The sequence below is a fragment of the Enoplosus armatus genome, chromosome 22 (genome assembly GCF_043641665.1).
Source record: "Enoplosus armatus isolate fEnoArm2 chromosome 22, fEnoArm2.hap1, whole genome shotgun sequence".
Lineage (NCBI taxonomy): Eukaryota > Metazoa > Chordata > Actinopteri > Centrarchiformes > Enoplosidae > Enoplosus > Enoplosus armatus.
Window position 1 is genome coordinate 3,657,775 of NC_092201.1, and position 27,424 is coordinate 3,685,198.

The following is a 27,424-nucleotide window of genomic DNA, read 5'->3' on the forward strand; positions in this document are numbered from 1 at the left end:
GTTCAGGGGTCTGTTTTGTCCTTTAATTTGCCCGTTTATAATGTGTCATTTCTCCACATTCTACTTGTGTCTCCAAAGTTTGTTCTTACTTTAATTCACAATTTCCAAATCGACCGAGAGAACAGGCTGATCTTAATACGTATAATCTATCATGTGACATCTTCCCACAATATCTTTCTGTGACTGGGGACTCGACCCTGGAGTAAGTCCTGCCTCTGTAGGTCACTTTGATCTGTTCCTTCCCAGAAAAAATTACCCAACCAACCTCTAGACCCCCGGGGAGCCATGCTGAAGCTCCGCATAATGATGCCCCCTGTAGGAGTTGAGAAATGCTTTGGATTGAATCCCCTGCTCCTGATTTTTCCGGGGTATACAGTCGTTCTGTGATCCTGTAGAGGGACAAACTCTGTAGGTTGTATTAGTGCGGCCCCTGAGGTTGTCAGACAAGTCAAAAACACAACTGAATACATTAATAAATGATATTGTTCGTGAAATAATTAAAATGGAAGGTAAAAAGAAATAGCTCTACACTCTTCCTGTAACCATCAATCAGTTGATAAACATTTTATCAATTTATTGTTCATTAGCTCATATTAAGTTGTACTGTTTTGTATGGAAGACCTTTAAACAGTTAATTTTAAATGTATTTTTAAAGACAAAACAACATATTTTGTAACTTACCTCTAGTCTCTTTATACATCCGTGATCCATGAAGATAGTTTCAGTATTTATTTTTTTCAGCTATGATTCACCCACACAGGTGTTTTCACTTAATCTGGCTAATTATTCCTCCTTTCAGAGCTGTGTGGGTGTGTACAGGCTGTGTTTGATTGACGTCTCCCACACAGTGGAGGGCGGGACAAGTGACAGACAGGATTTTGATGACTTCCTGTAACAAGCCTTTTTTCGCAGCAGACATAAGATGTGTCACTGCAGGAAAAGCAGAGGTGTTACTAATAACATTAATGTCGGCTCCGTTCTATTCAAGTGTCAGTTATCAATGACAGTGAGCCACCGTGCACAATATCAGGACCCTGAAACTGGAGCAGCTAAATGGAATTCAGCCATCACTAACTTATTATTTCCACCAGTGTTTTTTCCTGCTGTGACATGTCAAAATGTTTTCCATACAAAAGGCAAATTCCCAGCTTATTTCCACCCAACTCCAACATGAGCAGAGGTGTAATCAGCCAGAGCAGGAGGTGAAACCTGTGTGGGGGTGTGCAGGGCTTTTGAGTTCTAAAGGTTTTTAGAAATCCATCTTTCTACAACTGAAATCACATCTCTGATTTGAATGATCACAGACTCGTGTGCTGCATGTGTCCCTTTGTGGCTGTAAAATACCTTCTGAATTCAGCTTTTTGACAGAATTTGAATACTGATGCATCTCAGGCAACAAAAAACAAAACAAAAACAAGGTGACCAGCAGGGGGCAGCACATGCTTTTGAAACATTAAACATCTCAGCAGGCATTCAGTATTTTCCACTTCACCTTCACAAGGACTCCCTCCTTCACATAAATATTACATATTCTAAAATAATCTTACATTTTAGCTCTTTCTTTTTATATTAACATGTATTTCCTAAAAAAAAACAAAAAAATACACTCCTTTAACAAACTTTATTGTATCACATGGAACAAAACACACCTGTAGGCCGAATCATCACAGCTGTAAAAACGTGTTATCACCTAGAGGTCATGAACGCCGATGGATGTGATATTTTTAGCTTCTGTTGGTGTGGATAGATGGATGGATGCTAGAAAATGGGTTCTTTAATTCCCGGAGGCTGCCACAGGGGAGGCAACGGAAATCAATGGTTGCCATCAGTGGCCCAGATTGATCCTCTGTGCAGGGTCAGATGGGCAGTGATCTCTCTCAGACCTCCAGCACAGCGGGGGCCGCCGAGGCCAATCACTGCTCAAAGGACTAAATACTGCAAACTGTGTCAGGCTTAGAATCAAGATACAGAGTGACAGACTGTGTGTGTGTGTTGCAACATGACTTTTAAGACTATTTGATGTAGAGAATCAGAATTTCTATTGTAGATACAGTGTGTCAAGTGTGTGACGGAAAGAGGTGGGTTCAGAGGGGAGGGAGAGTATACACTCCTGAAAGCAAAGATAGAGTGTATCAGAGAGAGAGAGAGAGAGAGAGAGAGAGAGAGAGATCCAAGGACAGACGGCACTGAGGGGAGGGGGAAACACACACTCTCTCAGTCACACCTACCCCACAGCCTCACACAGCCTCTGCAAGAGACAGAACAGATCTTGACATTGTGAGGAAGATGCATGTCTACATCAGAGGAGCATCCAGGACAGGACAATAGCTCCTGAAGCTGCTGAGACAGATACATGCCAAGGACTACAAAAAGAGAGAGAGAGAGAGAGAGAGAGCACAGCAAGCCCAGAGGGAAGGACAGCAGCATTTCAGAGAGGGCAAAACAGGGTGGGAGAGGCAACATTTATTATCACGTTTATTCTGGACCTAAACAGCAATCCTTAAAAAGCTGCCGTTTGGGGTTTCACGGACATCCACTCTGCAGAGAGCCCCCACTGCTGCTGTTGCTGCTGCTGCTGCTGTGAGGTTATAGTCTCCGTGCTTCTGTGCTCAGCACCAGAAAAGACTGCTTTACAGTCCGAGACCATGAGCGAGGCGAAGAAAGGTGAGCTAGCCATCCGGGATAAAGCCATCCTGCACCAGCAGAGGCGTCTGAAGCAGGCCACCCAGTTCACACACAAGGACTCAGCTGACCTCCTGCCCCTGGATGGGCTGAAGAGACTGGGCACATCCAAAGACTTGGTGAGTGGACTTTTAGAGTGTCTAGATGAGCTCTTGAGGCAGTCACTTCATGATTGACTTGATTGGAGAGGCTGTGGTGCGTGTTGCCGGGTGCTTAGCAGTTGTTAAAGGTTGAGTTTGAGGGTAAATCGGTGTGAAAACTGTAAAGTATCCAGTAGAAGAGAAGTAGTAAAAGGTTGTAAAGTCATACTGGAAAGAGTACTCCACCGGTTTAGCGTTGTACTCCTCATAACTCAAAAAAGATGAACTGAATTGATGCAGCAGAACCAGATATATCCTTTTTATTCTACATATTCTTCGTCCTTGTCTAAACCTGATGCCTACATTACCCACAATGCAACTCGACCACTGACAGTTCGGGCGGAGATCTGGGTGTCTTATACTAGTAGCAGCTAATGTAGCCTCCAGCCGTTAGCCTCATGCAGAGATGAGGAGCAGCTACAGAGGTTTGGTAAACTCGCTTCTCTCTAACTCCACACCCCCAGGTTTTTTTTCAGTTTCAAACTTGTAGTCTTCAACCGTCGTTGACTCAAGTGACATCACTTGAGGCAATTAATCAGACTTCACACAGCTCCCTCTGGAGACACTAAAGGCTTTACACAACTTTTTTCAGTTTCCCCTTAATCACCTCGTTGCGACTTTGTCAGCCATTATTCTCCTCGTTATTTTCATTATCGATTGATCTGCTGATTATTTACTTGATTAATGGATTATCATTCGGTTGATAAACTGCCAGAAAATAGTAAAAAAAAAAAAAAAGGTAACGTTTATGATGATATAAGATAGAGAAAAGCAGCAATCGATTAATCAACGAAGCGTTCAGAGGCTCAACGGCTGCATCTCGGCTGTCAATTGTCAATTTTAATGTCACTTTCTTGCATAAGGAGATATTTGACTCCTAAAGCGTGAGTATGTCCACCAGTAAGCACTAATGCACTACTGTATGTCATAAAGTGCAGCGTTGAAAAGGAGATTTGTCGGAGAATAGGGTCATGAAAGATTCAGAGTCCTGCACTCTGCATACAGAGGAGGGGACGTCAACCCTGTTGCAGTACACTGTGCAGGGCTCTCAAATATAGAGAGATGTCATTACACATTCAGGAACACACACATTTTAGCGCTGACATATTGGATGAAAGACAGTTCTGCATACAAAGTGAGACCTCTTCACTTCCTCTTCCTCCAGAAGCCCCCTAAACCGAAGCTGTTTAACACTCTGGAGGAACTCCCTGTAATAATCCTAAGAATTTATTACTCCACCTCTCCTGTGACACAGTTCTGGTTCGATGGCAGCTTCCCAGATTCCCCAGAGCTCTCCAAGAACCTCGACACAATCACTCTGGCACCGGGATGCAGCACTGGCAGCGCTCTGCGCTCTGCGAATATCACACTGTGATGCGTTTGAGTCTGCCAGATTTTAATACCAACATTTGCTGCTTGAAAAACATTCCACCCCCCCCTCCTCTTCTTCTTCTTCTTTGACTGAGTCACATTTTTTTGTAATCTAATGATAGATATGTTTTCTCTCTCTTCCCGTCTTTATCAACCCCGTGTTCCTGAGGTAACATACAATTTAAAACCGCAATTGTGGCAATAATAAGTAGATTATTTAAGGTCCAGACTGAAATATTTCAACAACTATTGGATGGATTGCCATGAAAATTGGTAGAGACATTCATGTTCCCAAGAGGATGAATCTTAATGAATTTAGTGTTCGCCTGACTTTTTCTCTAGCGCCACCATGAGGTTGACATGTGGTTTTGAGTCAAATATCTCAACAAATAATGGATGGATTGGAAACAACATTTCTTCTAGCGCCATAATCAGGTCAAAATGTAAACTTCAATACTTTGCTTTAAGACCAAATACCTGCAAATCAAATGACATTCCCATCAGCTGTGTTTAGTGCTAATCAGCATATGTTAGCATGCTAACATGCTAAACAAAGATGGTGAACATGGTAAACATTATACCTGCTAAACATCAGCATGTTAGCATTGTCATTGTGAGCATGTTAGCATGCTGATGTTGGCATTTAGCTGAAAGCACATCTGTGTCTATTTGAAGATGTCACCCTGTTTAGTGCTAATTAGCAAATGTTAGCTTGCTAGCCGTAGCTTAGCATCCTAAAAGATAATTTTGTTTTATCTCGTGCACACAAGACAATACCTTATGTGCACAAGTTATTATGTTTGGAAACTTTGGGAACTTTTTCTGACATTTCATAGACATTTCTTTTTATTTTTTATATATCACTGTAAAATAAATCTTACTGATGTTAGCATTTAGCTCAAAACACAGATGTGCCTAAGTACAGCCTCTTCTTATTCCTGTAATGGCAGCCAGAGCTTCTTAGGCAACAGTCCAATACTGCACATCAAAACACTATTAGAGATAAAATGAAATAACAAGATTCCCCAAAACTCTATTAGATTCAAGGAGCATAATATACAACTTATCCATTGGCAGCATGTGATTCAACATCTCCTGCAGGGGCCTGAAAACCCTCTTATCATAATACTAATTATCTTCTCCTTGAAGACAGAATGAAGCTCATCTCAGCAGTTATCTAAAACCTAATCTGTGGCGCAGATGTGGCCACGGGGAGCCCGTCACGATTTGCACGGCTTCTGTAACAAGTGATTTTCGATGTCAGAATAGCTTTGGGAACTTGAGGGAAATTGCCAGCAGTCCTCCGCCATGCCTGTATCTCTTTTCTGCAGACATCCAGCTACACCATTCAGACTCTGAATAGACATGGACGGGCTAAATAAAAAGAAAGCATGATGTGTTTCTGAGGTGGCTTGCATGCCAAACCCTCGCAGACAGAAGATGAGATCATCTGGATAAGGCTGTCAGATCCATTTGTTTGTCTGTAGGCTGTCTGAGTACGATTCCATCTCTGTGATTTTTCCATTTTCAACTTACATTGTAGTGTTTTTATCGAAACACTGCTGAGGAATTACTCTTTCCTTTTTGGCTGGTGGCCTCCATAAACAAAGGTCATACCTTAAATGTCAGACATTGGTTTTTGACAATAAATTTTAATTTTTCCCTTTTCAGGAAAATCTATAAGCCTGATATTTGTCATTTAACATGGAGAAATTATCATTTGATAAACTGTTACTCATCATGACATTACAGCATGTAACTCCCTCTAAAATCAAAGATCTTCCTTTTTACATTTACATTTTTTTCTGTTGGTTGTCTTTGGAGAGAGCTAGGCTAGCTATTTCCCCCCTGCTTCCAGTCTGTGCTAAGCTAAGCTAATTGCCTCCTGGCTCCACCTCCACAGAGACGAGAGTGGTATCAAAATACTCATCTAACTATCACATTATCGAGCTATTGCTTTGAATATTCGGATTGATGGTCTTCTGCTACACACTGATCTGTGTTAAAATCAGTAAAAATGGTGAATCATTCTAGGTTTTTATGCTTTTATGCCACACACAGACATTTTAGCCGTAGCGTCGCCTTTCTCCCTGTTAATTTCTGCTAGCTGGCCTGTCCAGTCCAGTGTGTAGTTCAGCAGCAGAGCCTGTTATGTAAGAGTGAATTTGTTTTGCTGCTCTTTAGCCTGAGGTTCTCTCACTCTCAGCAGCAGCAGCATCACTACAGCCATGTTGGGATGCAAAGTAAGGGGAGCAGTGAGCATGAAAAGGGCAGAATCTACAGCTCTAATGCAAGAGCGAAGAAGGGGAAGGAAAGAGACGGCTGCAGATGGGGTCAAGGAGGGCGCACGGTTTAGTAGGGCTGGTTTATGTAACACAATGTAGGGCTTTGAGTAGATACACGGGTGTAAAGAATGAGAGTATATATGTGTGTGTCTGGGGGGGATTGGGTTGGAAACATCGGAGCCCGCTTACATTAACACCTGAGCTCAGCATGGACCAAGTCATTGTGTAACCACTATGTAATCTCACCGCTTTCTACTGTACACACTCAAACATTTCCTCCCCAAAGCTGCGCCACAGTGAAGGAGAGAAAAGATGAGTTTAAAGCAGCAAGGTTGGAACATGCAGCAGAATCACACCAATCAGAGGTTTTAAAGGGCAATACCATCATTTCTGTGTTGAAAGTATAAATTGTTTCCCCAGAATTTTTGTCTTGTCAGGTTAGAAAAGCCTTTTGCAGAGCATTTAGGTCACCAAACTCTTCAGTGAAACTCATACAAATTCAATTACTTTGGCAGGCTGCGCTTGAACAAAGGTCGAGCTTAATGCTGGCTTTAAAGGGTCAGTTCACCCACATAACAAAAAACTCCAAATATAACAACAAAACAAACAAAAAACCCACAAACATATTTTCACGTATCTCTAGTGGTTTCTGGCAGTCTCAACTAGTGGTGGAAAGTACTGTATTTAAGTGCAATTCTGAGGTATTTTTTACTTTACTTCAGTATTTTAATTATATGCTACTTTATACTCCACTACATGTATCTGACAGCTGTAGTTACTAGTTACTCTGCAGATGGAGATTTTAAAAACCTATAGTGAGCATATGAAATACAAGATATTGTTACACCTACACATAATAATCGTACTGCACAGTGAGTACTTTTACTGAAAGTACATCAAAGTACACACAAGATATAACGTGTTAATTAATGAGATTTAAAGGAGCTGGTTGGTGAAATTCCTTACCTTTGGACAGAGCTAGGCTAGCTGTTTCCCTCTGTTTCCAGTCTTTATGCTAAGCTAAGCTAACCAGCTGTAGCTTCATATTCAACGGAAAGATAACCGAGAGGTATCAATCTTCTCATCTAACTCGCAGCGCAGGAAAGCAAATAAGTGCATCTCCCAAAATGTTGACACATCAGCTAATTTGTATATTTGTATACTGAAGAGGGTTTTTTTCATCATAATCAAAATTAACGTAAAACAATAAATCCTTCCAATTTTGTCAACATATAAGGTTTTAAAATTGGTAAAATGTAAAAGTCAGACATACATAAGGGTGTAGGAAGCTTCAACACAACAATAGTGTCCTTTGAAATCTCATATTGGTCTAATTTTGCTGCACCTAGCCCGCTGCTGCAAAGCCTTCCTCTCCTTTTCCCGGCAGCTTAGCTGTCCGTTTGTTCATGTCCCTCTCTAACAGATAAGAGAGGCTGAATCCTGTGTGTGTGTGTGTGTGTGTGTGTGTGTGTGTGAGTGAAGGCCTGTCTAATCGAGACGTTGGAGTCTCCAGGTACTTCAGAGGATGATCAAAAGCTACAGAACTGGGCTTGACTGTGAAACTGTGGCATCAAACATCGGCAGGAAGGATAGATAGAACAAAGTGAGCAGTGCCTTTGCAGTGTGCGTTAAATACAACTTAAATCCTGATTTACTAAACATTATGTCCAAAAAGTCCGTTAGCCACTTAAAAGACATTTTAAGTGTAGATAAAACAGTGTGGAAAGGTACTTTCAGCAAACCATAATTTTATGAACTTGCTGATCTCCTGTCCTTTCAAAAAGTCATGAATTTGCACGAGTAGATTTATGAGTAGATGCTGTAGTACATCTCATCCTGGAACAGGTTGTTATTTTCGTTTGCATGCTGATTCACTCTCTGAACTCAATTGTTTATGATTCTCCCCAGAAGGCAAAGTAGCACTTCAAAGTGAAGAGCAAACATGACAATGTCACTCAGTGATCCCCGGGCTCTCGGGAGTTCGCAGCTTCCTGCGCCCGTTCCCTCCAAAACAAACCGCGTGAAATCGGTTCAGGCTTTATTATTAGTGCCGGGACAATTAGTTGGGCTGGCGAGAGGTTAGCGTGAAGCTGTCTCTCTCTGTGTCATCTGGAGCTGTGGATGGGCGGCAACTCTCTCCCTCAGCTGCTCCCTCAGTGCTGTGTAGGAAGACAGGAGGCTAAAAATACCCGACAAAAACACAAACGACAAAACAACCCCGACAACAGAGGAGCGGAGAAGGCTCGGTGCTGAGACTGAGGCAGGAAGCAGGAGAAGAAGACTTTGTTTATTTGGTGGGCGTGGCCAGGTGTGACACGTGTTGAGGTGTTTTTAATTATCATAACTGAAAGTAAAAGTTAAGAATTCCTGGCAATATAGGCTATATGTGGAGGAAATATCTGAATCAGAAAATATGATAATTCACATGCAGGTGAGCGTTTACAAAACAAAGATGGGTGACTAAGAACTGCAACTAATGTTTATTTTTGATACTGATTAATTTTTGATGACTGACCAATCGTGTAGTCTATAAAATGATGTCTTCAAACAGCTTGTTTTGTACTAAAAACCAAATATATCCCATTTACAATGAGATAAAAGAGATAAAGAATAGCAACAGCCCTCTGTTGTATCTCACTGACCAAATTACTTTTTATTTGCTGGAGTTTTGGATAAAAATTTTATTTCTAGCAGGATTTTAGGATTTAGTGAAGAGACAGAAAGCGATGTAAGAAAGCAAAAGAGGAAAAGGGCAGTGATGTAAAACAAGAATGAAGAGGAAGAGGAGGGAGGCAGCAGATGTGAAGCTGCCGGAGCCTCCTGGCCGGTGCGACAGGAAGTCGGTCGCTGGGGACCTCCATCAGAATGAGAAAGAGGGCATTAGAAAGCTCACGTGACGTGGATGAGAGAGAGGAGCCTGTTGCAGTCAGATAATTAGTCCACATGGCAATTAGCCTCTAATCTGACTCACAGAGGGATAAATACAGAGAAAAAGAAACTGAGAAAGAGAGACAGAGAGGAGGAGGCGGAGGAGCAGGATGAGGAGTGCTGGCGTCATACATTAACTGCTGTCTTTCTGTCCCGCTGGCAGAGGTCTGGTTTGGACTGGTTAGTGTTCAGGGGTCACCGCAGGCCTCACATCAGCAAAATCAGCAACAGACCACGTATGAAAGGACACAAAGGAATACAGAATCTGTCAGGCAGACGACCAGTTTTAGCCTGAATCTTTCATTGCATCATTCATGCACACTAGTATCCTGGTTGTGATTTGGTTTTTGGAGTAATGTGAGTAAGTAAAGCACATCATATCCTAAATAGGTTTAAAACCAGAATAAGGCCAATTAATTTTCTTTTCAAGAACTAACAAACAAACATGAATTAGTGGAAGTTAAGCTAATATTTAAAAGGATCAGGCTGGTGTTCTATATTTTCTCTTACTGTCGACAACTCCCATGAAAAGACCAAAACCCAGAATGTGTTCGCCTGACCCCGTCTGTGGTGTAAACCTTGAGGGGCCGCTAAGACCTGCAAAGCATGGGTCAGATGACCGCCAAAGGCTTTTTTGGTAGCCTTGCTAGCTTGTGAAGAAGTGCAGAACACAACTTTCTTTGGAAAATCAAAAAACTCAGCAGCAATTCTCTATTTATCTCTATTTATTGTTGACAAAGCAACACCTAACATTCATGCAAACACAATTAATCAGGTTTTGAAACCCACATTTAAGGATCCCCTCGATATAAGTTACTTCACGAAGAAAAACAGCCATATCCTGCAATAAACATGCTCGAAGATTAGCCTGCTAGCAGCAGCAATAACTCGGCTACCTGATGTAAATCTGTAAGAAAACTCTTAAGCAACGAGTCACAAATGTTGTTTTATTTTATAGTAATTCTAAAACAGCTGGGCACGGTGGTTTTTAGCAAACATTACTCAAACAGGAGAAATAGTGTGTCTGTTGGGGGCTATTTTAACGTGAATGAATACACATTTTGTGTGCTAATGAGTATTTGGGGCAGCAGGACGGTGTATGTGGGACTGAGTCAAAAGAAATACAGTTCCTGGTAACGTGTCACCCAGTGTAAAGGTAACATATATGACCAGCAATATCTTTTAAGCTCACTTGCACAGTGGCAAAAAGACAAATTATATAAACATATTCTGACTAATCTGAGCTTCATAGTGGACGTTAACGTTTCAGCAAGGATAAGGAAGACTGATGGCCTCAGTATTAAGTCAATGCCATTAATTCTCCGTTAAGCATAATAAACGATGGTGAAATCTTTCTACAGTTGACACAATATCTTACAATCAGGAGTGATGAACGTTCAAAAGAATATCGTCCAAAATCACTCTGCATGCTGTGAAAAATGAACAAACAGATGACGAGTCAGCGATGCCAATTTCACCTCAGCTGTTTCAACAATATAACAATTCACTGAATGAAGCATAACAGCAGGGTGCATTGTGTATAATAGATCAAGTCTTTATGGGACAACGCTGCCTGCTGTCTGAATTAGATTTCTTGACGAGGAGGCCATATTATTGATGCCAGTTCACATTTTCTCAGCCTGTTGACAAGCAGGCAGACGGATGAGGTGAGAAATGTGTTGAAACCTCGAGATGTTTCACATGACAGTTTATTAAGAGACTCTCCACACAGTTTCGCTTGCAGCAAGTGCACGACTGAAGGGGTTTTCAAAGTCTGACACTGTGACGCCCCTCTCCATTGGCGATATAAAAAAAATATATTGATAGTGCAACATGGAAAAAGTTAATAATGATAGATTTCGTTTCTTTGGAACTAGTGATGCTTTGGGGGATGTAAACAGAAAGGATAATGTTGCCATGGCTTTAGTGCCTACAGGGCCCTGTTTTTAGCCTATGTATGTTAATATTTTGGCAAGTTTGCCGATTTTGCTACTAGCAGTGCCTGTCTGCAATGTACCCATGGAAGTACAGACAACTAACACTGGATTACTTTGACACTGAAGAAAACTTAAAAACATGATGATTCTCAGGCACATTCTGGATTTATAAGTTCTTTGATTTCTAAGCAGATTTATGGACATTTCGCGATGGAAATCAGAGATGATGACGTTCTCGGAAAGCGTAAGTCACACTGAATCTAAAACTATGTGTATCGTGTCTGCGTGTTCAGATTTGACTGACTTTGAGTTATGACACAAATTGCGGCAATTAGGCGCTTAATTCAACTCACATTCAGAATATTTCCTCATCTCTCCTTTCAACTCTCCTGAGTCACAGTTCAAAAACCTCTGCACTCTATTAAAAAGCAGACAAAGATCAAGAGCACCCTGTAAAGAACAAGATCGCCAGTTCACCCCTGAACTGCAGAACAGAACCAGGGGGCCCATGTGGCATCACCGAGCGCCGCCTGCTAGCAGCTTGATGTAGCTAACACAATTTGCTTGCGAGCTGACCCTGGAGCAGTCAGGGCTCAGCAAATAAACAGATGCCAACCATCAGAGTACACAGGGAGAGGCACAATGAGAAAAATAGCTGAAATTACAATGTGCTCATTGTCTATCAGATTCAATCTTTGCTTCCCTGAAGTCTCATGAGAGCAGAGGGGAGGAAAAACATCTGTTAAAGAAAAAAACTGTTAGAGCTTGACATTATTTCCTCAATTGCCTATTGAATAAAAACACTGTGGTATGCCACCAGACCTGATAAGCAATTTCATTGAAATAAGATTTTTCACGCTTTTGCTGATTCACACGCTAGCAGATGCTTATAAACCTTGTTCTGCCACTGTTTGCATCCCCCTTTAACAAGCAGTTTTTTTAATTGGCAAAAGAGGATCATTACTGTTAGTGTGATTTAGCCAGTGAGTGCCCAGGTGGGAAAGAGGTCAACTGATTTGCAGAATATTGTTAGAACAAACACAAAGAGAGAAAATAACTGTCAGGGCAGAGGAAGAGGCCAATGTCGAGAGCACAACAATAGAAAATAAATTCAGTCTGGTCTAAAGTGGAGCTCCTGATTAAATTCGATGAGTTCAGATGTCGAGAAGCTCAACGTGAGGGCTCCTATTTTAGGAGTGTTCCTGCAGAGAGGAGAGGAGGGGAGAAGATTTCTTTTAGGATTAGGATTACTCTTATCTAAGGCTCTGGGTTTGGGTTGGTTTAGGGAATAAATGTAATCATTGTACGGCAGAAATACAGTCTCGATTTCTATTGGTTGCAATGACAGACATAGTGAGAGGAGAGGAGATGAGAAATGATGTGGGGGGAGGACCAGGAAAGAGAGGTGAGGAAAGGAAATATAAGGAAGGAAAAGGAATAAAAAGGAAGGCGGTGGAAGGAGGAGAGGAGAAATGAGAAAAGGAAAAAGGAAGAGATGTGACATATTGGAAGGAAACAATAGGAGAGGAAAGGAAAAGAAAGAAGAGCAAATAAGGGAAAGGATACAAAAAGAAGAGAGGAGGAACAATGAAAGGAAAGGAAAGCAAAGGAAAGAAAAGAAAATGAAGCAAATAGAGGGCAATGGAAGGAAGGGAGAAGAGACATGAGGAGAGCAGAGGTGAAGAGAAGAGATGAGAAAAGAGAGGACAAACAAAGAAAGGAAAGGAAAGAAGGAGAGGAGAGGAAAGAAAGGTAAGGTAAGAAACATAAGAGAAAAGAATGAAGGGCAATGGAAGGAAACAATAGGAGAGGAGAAATGAGGAAAGGAAAAGAAAGTAAAAAGAAGGGAGTGGAAAGAAATGAGAAAGAGGGAAATAGGGGAATAGGGAAAGGAAAGAAGGAGAGGAGAGGAGAGATGAGGAGATCATCAGCCTGTTTATAAACCAGCTAAGAGCTGCTCAGCCACAGCTGGAGCTCACAGAGGAATGAATGGGCTAAATCAAACTCAGTGACACGCTGGTGATTACTAGTTTGCAGAGTTGTTGTTTTGGGCAGGAAGCCCGGGGGACTGACGGAGAGAAGAAGAAATCTACTACGGAAACACAATGTTTTTACAGTATTAGAGCCAAAAATGACTCCTCGATGATCTGTTGAGGTGTTGGATTGAGCTGCAGAGCCACAGATGGATGTCTCACACCAACATAATGACAGATCACACAGAGCGAGGCCACTGACACTCGGCCAGACATTATTATAGCCATGTTAAGGTTATAAAGTCTCTTGGGCCCTGTTGCCCTCCCTTAAACATTTATCTTTTTCCACATTTCTCTGTCTCCTTGCTGCTTGCCAGCCCATGAAATCGTCCTTGTCTTCATTCATATTCTGCTCAGGAACACTTGAACAGCAGCATTGCTGTACGCATGTTAATCAGAGCAGAACGTCAAATAATGACCAGTAATGTGGAAAAAAAAAAAACAGGGAAGAGAATAGCAGGGTCTATCTTATCTATCCTGTTTTGTCTGCATAAGCTTTCTCTTACTCAGGGTCAGAGCCACACAATCACAGCTGCTGGATGGAGTTCCCTCACAGACAAAAGAGGGTTGGCATTTGTAATCGACCGTTGCCTTTGTGATAGCACACAACGCTATCATCCAGAATGTGTCATCTAAAAACAAATCACACATCCAGTCTTTTTCACAGAGCTCTCATCTCCATTCAGCCGCCATGCTATCATGCTCTAAGACACGAGGAATCTCCCACAAGACGGCCCGTAACGTGTGCACATCTGATGGGGGTCAAAGGCCATTGATCTGAACGAGCCAGAGAGAGCTTTCCAGCCTGTGAAAATCGTTGTCACCACTTACGCTAACAGTGGCATCAACTGCTGCGTTTAAAGGCTTGTTTTCTCCGATAGGAACATTGTGAAGTGGACACGCAACCCAATTGCTATAAAAGTGTGGTGACTGCAGGCCTGGTGGAGATGGAGGGAGGCAACAGGGTGTAGAAATCCACGGCTGTGTGAGAACAACAGGTTGGCAGATGGGGATGTCCTTTGTGAGACTGGCACTCAACCAAGACACTTAAACTACGGTTTTATGGCTCTACAGATGCCAATGTTGGCTGGTAAGGCTTTGACTTTGACTTTGGTCCAGAGGAGGGGTTTCTATGAAACACGGCTCCCAGAAGATGAATCATGTTGACTGACAAACAGTTCAAAATGTCCTCTTCCAACACTCTACGCTGAGATTACTGCTAACATGCTAAATGCTAACGTAAATCATACTATCATGCTAACACATGAGTGGCTGCTCTTTACAAATCAGTTTTCTTTAAACCTGCAGCAACAAATATTAGCTGGTTATTTAGCTGCTAAATGGTCCACTATGTTCAGCAGCTAGGTGCTAACTTTGTTTGCATGACATTTGGTGCTGGGCAGGAAGTGTACAGTCAAGGTTTTTCACTGAAAACAAATGGTAACTATGCTGATGAGCAGTGAGTGTGAACCATAACAGTAAAGTAGTGGGCTGTAAAACCAAAACAATGAGCTGAAAGATGCTAAAAAGCTCTGTAGACCTGAAACAGTGCGTGTTTATCTTGAGCAACTCCTTTTACATGATGTAATCCATTGTTAATATAAAAATACTTATTACAGCCACTTTAAAGCATTAGATCTGGGTTGCGGAGGAGCTTTCTTATTCATTGTTCCTTGTCTGGTTGTAACTCTGCTTATGCCAAACAAAGATTATCCTGAGGAAAGATAATTCGGGTGTTTTGGAAGCCAGCCTCTCCTTCATCTTCAGCTACCGTAGCACAGACTGTATTCTCTCAACTTCCCGTCTAAATGATCAGTTCAGGACAGACGAACTGCTCTATTCTTCAATATCTGATTGATTTGACCGCATCTTAAAGGCAAAAGTCCAGACGTAATCAAACCAAAGGCTGTTCAACCTGCTTTAATGTGCTTCTCCAAGTCTCATTCGTTTTCTTCCGAGGAGTGAATTGTTTTCATGTATGTTTAGAACTAAATTATTTCATGATACATGCTCGTTCATTTGAAAGTGCAGTAAAGATCCTGGTGATTTTACCGTTCAAAAACCCCTTGAAAGGAAAACTCTGTGTTTTATTAATGCAGCGACTCTGCTGGTGTCGGGTGACCTGCTCTTTTCAAAGCTGTCTGAATGTCTCTACCCAGACTCTGTGCTGGTGAACAGCAATGTGATTATAGAGGAACAGGCAGCTTAAATACAATTTACTTTTTATATGATCCAGAAAGAACAGCCAGCCACTGGCCACATGTTGTTTTGAAACAGTGGAAATGTCATTAATCAAGATCATTGTACCAGTATTAAAAATATACAGCAAAAAATGTGACATGCCCCTGTCGTATAAATATAGTCTGAAATAGTGTTTCTGAAGCCATAAAGAACACTTTGTCAAAACATTGTCTTTTTTAAGTGCTTTGTGCATTTAACTCTACAGGGTGTGCAATTGCTTTTGTATGTCCAAAGACAAAAAGTGACACAAGAAAAGTGTGTGCAATCAAAAAACATGGCCACCAGCCTTGTGGAGCAAAAAGAAAAACCAGAAATCCTTTTATGATGACCTGAAAGAAGCGTTGACATGTCCCTTGAATTGGTTTTCATGACATGATAATGTGACCTTCATTTCAGGTAGTTCGGAAAGCTATTTTCTTCACTGAAGCTAAAGTTAGCAATTTAAATGTCTGTGTGTGTGTTATTTTGTGTGGGAGGGGCAGGAGGAGGTTAGGGGGAGGAAAGGCTCTGAAATGCCACTGACAATGCCACACTTATTTAAATCTGTACCCCAACTCAGCACCCTCAGTTAAAATGGCCTCTACTTGCTGCAGCGTGATGACTTTTGGCTTAAAAATTGGTTTTCTGTGTGACTCATCTAGAAACTCAGACAATTTCAATGGACGCTCGTTAGATTTTCTTAAACAAACGGGTACTTATAGTTTGAGAAAATCTACAGTATAAATTATTTTTAATTTCCCAGATTACCCTCTTACTCTCTAACTTCACATCTTGCTCCCTTGTACCGACATGTATTTACCAGTACACCAAAATCTATACTGTAAATTGGAAAGCTGTGTTTACTCTTGAGGCCAGTGCTCGAATTTGACTGTAAATCTGTAAATGATCTCTTTCCCAGCTCCAACAATGCCAGTGTCGTACTTGATACTGGTGAGTAATGGTCCAATTCAAGCACGACTCCAGACTTTAAGTAAGATTTGGCATATAAACAAATATATGAGACTTTTTATTTTGTGTAATAAAGCCAATATTTACCTTGAAATAGAAACTCAACAGCATCATTTTCATCTGAACCTGCATAAATGTGCATAAATAAGCTTCATCATTACTGTTGTGGGATCAAAACATCATTTTCTCTGAATGTGCAGATAATCTGGAGTTATGCTGACATGTTCCTTTAACACAGCGACCTACATATCTTGTTTTGTTTTTTAAATGTATCTTGCGTCACAAGCTATCTGTGACGTACTCTGTTGAGACAATTATACTATAAATATTTATCGTTTCAACATGCAAGGGGGGGTTACATTGAATTTACTCACTATACCAGCTCACATTGTTCAGCCCTATTTAATTATCATCAACATTTAGTGTTTCTCAGAGATTTTTAATTCTGTAAAGGGGGGAAACGCTGAATAGTATTTAAGAATTGTACAGTATTGCTGGTTCTTTCAGTTAAAAATATCCATCCCAGTTTCTTAGACGCCAAAGGGATGTCTTCTGATGTCTTGTTTTGTCCGACCAACAGTCCAATACTCAAAGATATTACTATAATGAATTTACTATAATGTAATGTCAGGAAAAGCAGCAAAGTCTCACATCTGAGAACCTGTAACCATCAACTTTTTGGCACGATTGCAAAGGCATCCTCACTGAATTTCAGCCATCACAAAACCCTCTATTGGACAAATCCTCATCTTCCAATTCCACTTGTTTCTAAGAAAACCTGCCATCTGACATCCATTTCTCTTATGTCTCTCCCTCTAGCAACCTCACAGCATCGTCCAGCGCCGCCTGCTGGAGGGAAACATCACGCGGCTGCGAGGGGAGGCCCGGGACCCCAGCTCAAGGGTTCGCTCCCCGCTGGCCGACACCAAGGACGGACCCGCCGACGCCGAGGAGAAGAGCGAGAGCACGGCCGACGACTCCACAGAGGAGAGGGAGTCTCTGGAGGAGAGCGAGAGGAGCCTACGGTCGGACGAAGAGGACGACAGCAGCGAAGCCGGAGCCCGACAGACAGCCGAGAAGACCGAGGCCACGGAGAGCTCGACCCTCCTCACAGCTCTGGTTGTTCAATGCAAGGTAAAATCTGTCTCTCCTCGCTCACATTCAATGCTTTGACACTTTCTACTACTGTCTAAAAACCGAAAACAAGAGAGGACACAAAGACAGCATCACTCGGCTCCCATGACTCATCACTTGAAGCCCACTCTTCGTTTATTCTCCCTTTTTCAACATCAAAAGCTTGGCAGGACCCAGCGGCTGTCTGGTTGGATGAGAACAACAGATAACTGAGTCATGGTGAGCGAGAGTCCAACCTGGTTAACAAGTCCACATGGGTCCAGAATGGATTACATGTAGGTTACAGGGGGGTAAACGGACAAACTGTGTGGGCTGCAGGATCAAAGAGGGAAAACAATAAGTTGGCATTCAAATTTGTGTGGTGGACCCTCTCACCCGGAGTCTAGTTTCGCCCACTTGTACCCGACATTGGCTCTTGTAGCCCCTTGAAGATGACTGGCCCACTTGACTCTAGTACAGATGTAGTAGGAGCCTCACATAAACCTATTTTTCAAAATGTATGGCCGCAATCAGTCGCACCGACTGTGCTCAGCTCCTTGTTGATGATTGGCTCTTTGACTGTGTGACCAACAGTACTTATCAGCTGGTGGTCACATTGTACAATATACTTTTGTCCAACCCATGTGGTCATTGTGGAGGTTCACCAGAAAATACGTAAAACATCAAGATGTATGCTGGTTAATTTACTGGTCTTCCAAGAAGACACTGTAATGAACTCATTCAACCAGCATTTTAGTTTCAGAAAGTTTGGAGACTCACATCAAACAGATTTAAAACAGGACGGTCAAAATTTAAGCACAAATATATACTGACGTCCCGAGTTTGGGTCGAGCAATAGATCCTACATTTCCCATAATGCAGCTCAATAGAGTTTTTGTTAGACCCTGTGTGCACATCCCAACACACACAACGCTCTCTGATAAAAACTTTATGCCTCAAACTTAATCCGACATAACTCTGATGACATCATGACCCCGACGACATCATCAGGATACATCATACAGCTGTTTTACTGAGTCGGAGCCCTACTGTGATCCAATCTTCATGTTAGTGAAGTGCTGGTTAAATAAATAAAACTAAACCCAACCAAACCGTGACTGCGACTACTCATCAGTCGGTCTATGTTTTAGGGCCATGTAGCATTTTAAACAACCTTTTAGTAAACAAAGAAGAAAACTGCACCCATCATGCATGCAATGACTCAGTATTCTTGCTTTTCATTAACAGTCTTTTCTTACAATTTGTGTGGAACACATTAGGCATTAATGGCTCTCGGGTTTCACATGGAGATGCTCCCTGTGGTCCACAATCTAACACACACTCAACACTGCAATGACTAATGTATGCAGAAAGGTCAGGCAAAATACTCAAGGAGTGATTCAGTCTGTCCTCAGGCTGATTTTATAATATCTAACCACCAGAGAAGGATGATACTTGATGCTTGAACACAACGTCGGTGAAAACAGTCGTGTTTTATATGAAGTCCTGACAAAAAAAACAAAAACAGACGATTATAGAATAACTGACATTACATAACAGGTAGAGAGGGCAGGTTCTTTCTCTCACACATTTAGACTATAAGTGATTAATCGAAACAATAATAAAAAGATGAGTAAATCATGAAAATAAGCATTAAATTAAATCTAATCAATACAATACAATAGTAAATAGTCAGTGTACGCAGGGGCTAAAGAGCTAATATTTTGGCATTCTCGATTCTGATTAAAGAGAATTGAAGCCTTGTATGACTCCAAGGAAAGAAATCAATACTTTGATCAAACAACTGCTTGTCCCTGTGGTGTTAAAACGATGTATCACAGCTTCTGCGTGTGTGTGTGTAATTAAAATTACTAGTCCACTTAGGACTTTTCTGATAGATTCAGCGTTTTCCCCCGTTACTCATTGTGCTTTGCTCGGTTTTATCATCAACTTATTACATGCAAAGTGTTCCTCAGTTACTCATTCGGCAGCTATTTTTAAACTTCAGGGAGAGAGAGAGAGAGAGGGATTTCTGCACCGCTGGGACTGAGACAAAAGAGCAGGTTTGTGGGCCTGCTGATAAGCCGGTTTGCCTGTGAGGACAAAGGGGGCTCAGCTCAGTCTGTGCAGAGTGTGAGGGATCAAAACAAGGCTCATGGAAACTGAACGTGTTTATTTCCAAGGGGGGAAATATCCTCGGGTCAAGTGGATAAGGTATTGATTTATGACGGAGACGACGGGGGAGAGAAAGATATACAGGCACGTTCTCTGGAACCAGGATGTGTGCTGGACAGCAAAAACCACCGGAGATGTTATAAAATCTCTTGATATTAGGCAACTTATATTAAGACTTAAGTAGACGTATAAAGGGGCCTCATCATAACATTTAAAAATCAGTTAATTTGTTTTACAAAAAAAATAGTTGTCAAATGATATTAACCCCTGCATACTGACTCCAACCACAATTTATTTCAATGGACTAATGTTTTGATCCAAATCGGATCTTGTCTGATTAAACTGTTAAAAAACGCTCACCACATCGACATATATACATATATATATATATATGTATAATTGGTGTGAATATAAGTCTGCTCCTCCATTTTGAGTGTTTAAAATGACTGAATTTCCAAAAATCCACTCAGTCGATATTAGCTTGCTCATAACATTAGCATTCGTAGCTCGTCATTCCATAAATATAAATTACCAAGAACATTAATGTTTCCTGCAGTTTATCCGAAAGCAAAATCATATAAAAATAGCAATGAAAGGCCAATAGCATGTAGCTGGGATCTATTTGCATTTGGTAGTGGAAAAACATCTAATTTATACATGGTCTGACACACAGTTAACAGTGTGGGGGTGGTGCCAGCATACTGCTTATCTCACATGCATGCAGGGCTACCATATGTCCTGAATACATTCTTCATTCTACCATTTCTTAAATTTTATCCCCACAAACGTGTTCCTACTTGTGCACAAGTTGCATGACATAAAGTAAGAGGATGCTGAATAGGAGGCCACGACAGACAACTGTTCCCATAAACCATGGCAATCTGCTGCACTATAGACTTTCCTTGGCTGCCCATGAAACGTGTCTTTGTGACATGAAGTGCCCTGAAGGCAACAGAGCAACTGTGAGATGCAGAAGAAGAGAAATGTCAGTGGAAATTGGGACAAGCTTCCTGTTAGCCCGACTACTGTACAACTCTAGATGATGATGGAAAAAAAGGAAAAAAAACATGAAAGATAAAAGAAATAGTCATTTTGCCGTGAATTGGATGTAACTCTCACATCAGTCTGTTAAATATGAAGCTGCAGCCAGGAGACGGTTAGCTTAGCTTAGCATCAGAATCAGAATCAGCATAAAGACTAGAAGAAGTGGGGAAATAAGAGGGACAGCAGCTTTTACACTTCAGTTTTTTGTACGGATTAAACAATGTATAACATGCTAATTAGCGAGCTTTAGAACTTGGTCAGAACAAGGCTAGCTGTTTCCTCCTCATTCTAGTCTTTCTACCAAGCTAAGCTAAGCTAAGCTAACTTTCTCATGGCTGTAGCTTCATATTTGACAGACGGTGTCAATCTTCTCATCTAACTCTTGACAAAAGTGAATAAGTGTATTTTCCAAACTATCACTTTAAACCTGCAATAACTAAAAAATAAAGCTGATTAAACAAACTTGTTAGCAAACAGTAGCCTATTTACATGTCCAGCAGAAACGGGTTACGGGTGCTTAAAAGATACAAATAATCATTAACTCTGCAATAGAGTGAGTTTTGAGTTTGTAAAATGAATCATGTGACTTGTCATAGATGATTTTCAGTGTTGACTAATGACTTAAATGCACATATGACCCACTTGGTTTAATATTTCAAGCTTAAGCGATGCTTTTGAGATCATTAAGTCTGAAAAATCAAAGTGCACTCAACAAACTGAAGAATCAGCATGTTGTCTGGACATCAGAGTCAGCAACAAGAACTTAACACATCAGTTAATAATCAAAGAACAACTCGTGATCTGTAATGGTACACAGAATGCCCCAGTTGGTTTATTTATAACTTGATTATTAACTGTTGTGCTGTTGAACCAGAGGACTAGTGATTTAACACAGAATCAATACGGATCAAGTTACAAACACAAAATGACATTCGAAGCAAAAAAACAAGGGCTGGCTTGGAAGTACTGCACCAATGGGAGGGAGAATTGTTTTTGTTTGTGCTGTTGATTAACAGTCAACTTGGATTTGTTCGAAAGAAAAAAAGATCAGTACCCCCCCCCACCCCTACCAGAGTTGTGTTAATGTGTTGTTGTGACTGACTGTTTCCTTGCGTGCGGTGGTTCCAGACTGAAGTGGAAAATCACACTGTGACACCAAAATCCCCCCTCTGTCTTCCCCACAGTGCTGCGAGACCGAAGTCAAGGCATCCATCAGCACCGGCAGCCAACACAACCACATTTCCACCTCCTGCTGTCAGAGGCTGGGGTAAGAAACACCTTGCTCTTAACCTTACAACACATATACTAACTGCCATCTCTTCAAGGTTTTACAGCAGTTTGCAAAGTGCTTTGACAATCAAATCAATCAATGGCAAAAACTGATAAGAAAGCAAAAGTAAAACTAAGAAAAAGTCTAAAGATCGCAGGATAGGGATAGAAGATGAAGAATTCAACATTAAAAGAATTGGCTAAAAAAAATGAGCTTTAAGGAGAGATTTAATAATGACAGCCTATAAGCTCTCGAGGCAGGTTCTTAAAGACCTGAGATCACCTTCATCTTTGAGAAAAAGATTAAAATGCCAAATAAAACTCAGTTTTTAGATCAGAGTCGGTGCTCTGGCTTCAGAGTGGGAAGAGGATGTGACATTTTGGTCTCATCTAAATTGCAAATTTAAAGCTCTAAAAAGTAACAGGTAAACAGTTATAAGCTGCTATGATTGGTTTTCTGTTTGTCTTCAAAATGCTAGTTAATAAAATCTCAGCTGCGCAAACTTTTGATTGACATTCTAATAAAAAGGAGATGAAAGAGTGGCATATAATGAGGGTATCTATTTCTGGGAGATAGCTACTGCGTAAACTGAAATGTCCCAAAAAGTCTTTGTGTTTGAACTTCTGAAGATGTTTTCTGTGACTGTGTGTGTATTATTAGACTGGTGCCCAGTCAGGACAGTTCACCATGTGGCGTGAGCAGCTCAGTGACGGGTCTGCAGCTGCAGCTGGGCCGACAGACGGTCCAGTGTTCAGCCTATGTCAAAGGTAAGATGTTAGACCACACGATGACAGTGCTGATCCAGGGAAATAAAGTTCAACTGTTTGAATCATTTGGATCTTTTAGTTTATATGAGCCTTCAGCCATGCTAGCAGCTCTGTGAGGCTCTACTTAGGCACAGTGGTGCTTTCAGCTAAATGCTCAGCTCGGTAACATGCTCACAATGCACGCTAAGGGTTGCTTATATATATATATGCAAATAAAAAGTTTGACCGAGTGAGTGACCAAAGTTATTCAATTGCATTCAATTGAGGAGGACATGATTGTGTGTACCGAATTGAACGGCAATCCATTCAACAGTTGTTAAGATCACAAATGTCAACCTTATGGTGGCGCTAGAGGAAAAGTCAGGGGATCAACTAAATCAGAAGGCTCCATCGTCAGCAGACCATGAATATCTGTACCAAATCTTATGGCAATCCATCCAGTAGGCTGTTGAACTGCTGCTAGCGTGGCTAAAAACTCAAATGTTTTTATCTTCGGGGACATTTGAGTGGTGATTTTCCAGTTGTCAAAACACAGTAGTCAAATGCATAAATGCTGCTGCAACTCGAGTAGAAAAGTACGAGTCCACCTGCTGTGTGATTTATGCAGAGGTTCTGTTAAAAGAGGTTTTGAGTCGTCTCTGTACTTAACATTCAGACAGTACATCCGACCGTGTCCTCACCCAGGCAGAAATTACCCTTAAATAAAAGCACAGCTAGAATATGTTAAAGCAGTCATTAACAATATGTTCAGGCAGATAAATGTCTCTTTTGCAGATCTTTTCCACTTCTGAATCTGAATGCATTCTGCTCTACTAAGAGTGCCAGGTACCTTCTTTAGAGGAAAAAAAAACAAAAACACCCTGATGCAGAAAAAGAACAAGTGGGAAGATGATTATCATGAACAGTAATTGTCACCGTGGCTGAACAGACAAAGTGGGAGCCAAACTTCACGAACAGAAAATCCTGAAGACACTGTTTACCGAGACATTTTGTGTGATTGATCATTGTGGTCATTGATGGCGTGTGTTACGGTCACTGCAGGCACTGGTCCGAAGACAAACAACATCAACTGCAGATAATAAACAAACGTGGCCCAAAAGAAGGAGAGGAAAAAGTGCATCAGCATCATCTGTGTCCCTTTGCATCACTTTCCATCTCTGGAAGTGAATGTCAGAGTTTATTTCTGTTATGAGGAAGGTTGCTTTCCTTTTAAGGACACTTGCATTCAGCTGACTACGCTGACTGTTTTTTTCTTCTCACTTGGTTTTGAGGTTCATTATGTTTGAGTCCCTGTTTTTCTGCTTTTGCAAGAATTATCACTTCCTGTGCAGGAGAGCATTTTTTCAGATGAGCCCCTTCATGGATGTTTAGAACAGCGAGCGCATACGCTTTGATGAACAGGCGCCACATTTTCTTTATACCTCGGTGAAATATTACTGTGGCTATCGCCCTCAATGGTAGCTTTATTTTGAATAGCTGCAGGGAACCCACAGCAGGACTACTGCTATGCTAACATTAGCTAGTTTACTGTCAGAGCTGAAATACCGTTCCAGTTTGATGAACATCGTTTAACATTTGATACCCGTACATCCCTAATAGGAACATCCACATTAATTTGTTCCATCATTGGGAAGCCTGAAAATGTAATAATACATTTTAGGAAATATGCTTATTTGCTTTCTTGCCGGGAGTTAGATGAGGAGATTGATACCACACTCACATATGAAATATGACGCTGCAGACAGGAGAACGTTAGCTTCAGTGAACCTGCACCTCTACAGCTCCCTAATTAACACGTTATATATCGTGTTTTACACTTTGTTTTTTATACAGATTAAAGAAATGACTTGTTAATTAGGTAGCTTTAGAGGTGCTGGCAGGTAGATTCTATTACCTTCAGACGGAGCCAGTCTTTATGCTAAGCTAAGCTAACTAAGGCGTGAGAGTGGTATCTAACTTCTTATCTAACTCTGGGCAAGAATGTGAAATAATGTATTTCCAAAAATGTCAAACTATTCCTTCAAAGTCAAATCTTATCTTCAGAGCCCCAAACCATAAAATTATAGAAATATTATTGTGCCCTCTCTTTAAAGATTTATCCTGATCTTCTCCTTGTTTCGAGGACATTTGGTCCTCGCAAAGCTAAAAGAACAAGACCACACACAATTATTTATGTTGCAGTTCTTGTCTGCACCTACTCCTCAATTCCTCCGGTGAGTAATGACGTGAATCCAGTCCCTAAACCCAGCGCCTGACTCTTACACGGATATTAAATTCTCACGCAAGAACACACACTTATCGTCACTCATTAACGCAGTGAAATGAATAATTTAGTTGTGTTGATGATTTAACCTGGTTTTAGTCTAATGTATGCATGTTCACACGAGGGTGGGAATCGCACTTATAAAATCCAGTTTCTCTCTCCCCTTATCTTTCCTTTCTTGTTTCACTTTCAGAGGATGAGGCGTTTGAGCTGTGCCTGGGTCTTCAGACTCTGTTGGAACTTAAAGTAAGGTCCTCATTGGCTTTGCTAATATTTTGTCTGCCTTATCATGTGTCTTTTTTATGTTTTTTTAAATAACCAGCAGCCTAAAATAGTCACAAGGCTTTAAATGAGCAAAAGGGAAGAAGGAAAAATAAACGCTAGTAGAAAAATTAACATTTCAGGGGGAAAGATGGAGCACAAATTCTTAAAAAGAGGTGTGCTGGATGTGGTGTTATCTAGCAGAAAGGCTGGGTGGTGTTATTTTCGTGGCTGCCATCTGTTAGATGCCCACTGTGCAGGTAAAACCCAGATAAGAGCGAATAGAAGACATCCAGTGAGGTGGGATTTTGAATTTGCACATTTCAAAATGCAATTTGAACCCCATGAAAAGGCAATCTGAAGGTAGTGTTCTCCCTTATGTCTGTATTACATGTGCTGCATCTGGTTAATATCTTCCTAAAAATCTAATTAGAGTGGGACTTGAGGGCATGAAAGGAACATGAGGTCTAATTCAGTAAATTACCCCTTAAGGACTTTGTAATGTGAGATGAACATTTCCCTCCAACCTCACTACTGTGCTTAGTGTACTTTCTCTGCAAACTTTCATAAACAATATAGCAATTAATTAAGATTAATTGAGTAAACTACCTTAGCGTTTATTGAAATGTGTAACACAGGGACTGCAAGAGCAACTCATCCCTGCTCTCCAATAATGCATCAGCCTGATGTGTCAAATCAAGTCAAATTGCTTATTTTGTCTGTCCAACAGCTGCGAAGCGAAGCTTGGTGTTTTACAACATAAAGAACACACTTAGACTGAAGGATGTAACTAATCTGAGCAAACCTGATCATGTAGTGAAACAAAGCAATTTCTACTTACTTAACTGAGTGACTTTCCCTTCTCAGATTGTTAACTTTGAGTAATTTAAGAGGCTGGAAGGGGTAAAACTAACCAGTATTTCAGAAGAAAATATGAATAATTATAGAAAAGCCTGAAAAAAGTAAATTTTTATTGTATCCCATCCCGTTAATCATCTCCTGACCCCTCAGATTTGTAGTGCAACCTCTTTTCACTGAACTAATTGTGTTTCACTACGTGCGTCCTCTCACAGTGCTGCCTGGACCTGAGCAGCCGGGTCCTGAAGCTGCAGGGCTGCGGCGAGGAACTGCCCTTCCTGAACCCTTCGTCCGACAGCCAGTGCCAACACGACACCAACGAGAACCTGTGAGCGCGACTCGACCGGCGGCGACCGCTTTCCTCGAATCTCGACCGGTTGCAGCAACGTGGCCCGATGCCGTTTGTGTCTGGACCGTCTGATCACAGTGTCTCACACTGCCAGAACATGGATGAGCGTTCGCCACCGTCGTTCTTGAGTTTACATCATTGTGTTTGTAGAATTAAGACATTCACCACGATTATCTCTTATATTAAATTAGTCTAGTTTACAGAGCGGATGAAAGCCGATCTCTGAGTTTAATCATTCTTTATGATTATAATGTATATTCAATCCAATTCCTCTGTCGAGCTGCTTGGGTACACTGATGCTCTCTAAAAGGGAAAACCATTATAATCATTCAAAGTAAAGTGAACTTTCGTGGAATATTATGTGATTTGGCTGTACAAAAATTACTTTAAATCATCAAGTAAATGCAAAAAGTGTTTACTGTAAAACTCAATCATTTCAGTTTAGATGGTGTTAAAGGAATAGTTTTATATTTTGGGGCTTGTTCGTTTTCTTACCAAGTTATATGAGAAGATACCACCCTCAAGCCGGTTAGCTTAGCTTAGCATAAAGACCGGAAACAGCTAGCCTCTGTCTAAAGGTAACAAAATCTGCCTACGAGCTCCTCTAAAGCTCACAAATTAACGTGTTACATCTCTGTTTAACGCGTGCAAACACTGAAATGTGAAGTCTTTCAGTGTTTGTATGGATTAAACAGTAGCTCCTAACCTTGTTTGACTGACGTACCTCTTCATCTACACCAACCTTCATCGTCTAAATGT

General features: G+C 41.1%; 1 protein-coding gene across 1 annotated transcript; it reads left to right on the plus strand.

Annotated features, from left to right (window-relative positions):
- The first annotated feature begins 2,645 nt into the window (after nt 1-2,645).
- Nucleotides 2,646-26,648, plus strand: nrip2 (nuclear receptor interacting protein 2). Its single transcript, XM_070929324.1, has 6 exons — nt 2,646-2,801; nt 17,385-17,699; nt 22,082-22,164; nt 22,828-22,934; nt 25,391-25,443; nt 26,532-26,648. The coding sequence occupies exons 1-6, from the start codon at nt 2,646-2,648 to the stop codon at nt 26,646-26,648; spliced, it is 831 nt and encodes a 276-aa protein (XP_070785425.1).
- Nucleotides 26,649-27,424: the final 776 nt, after the last annotated feature.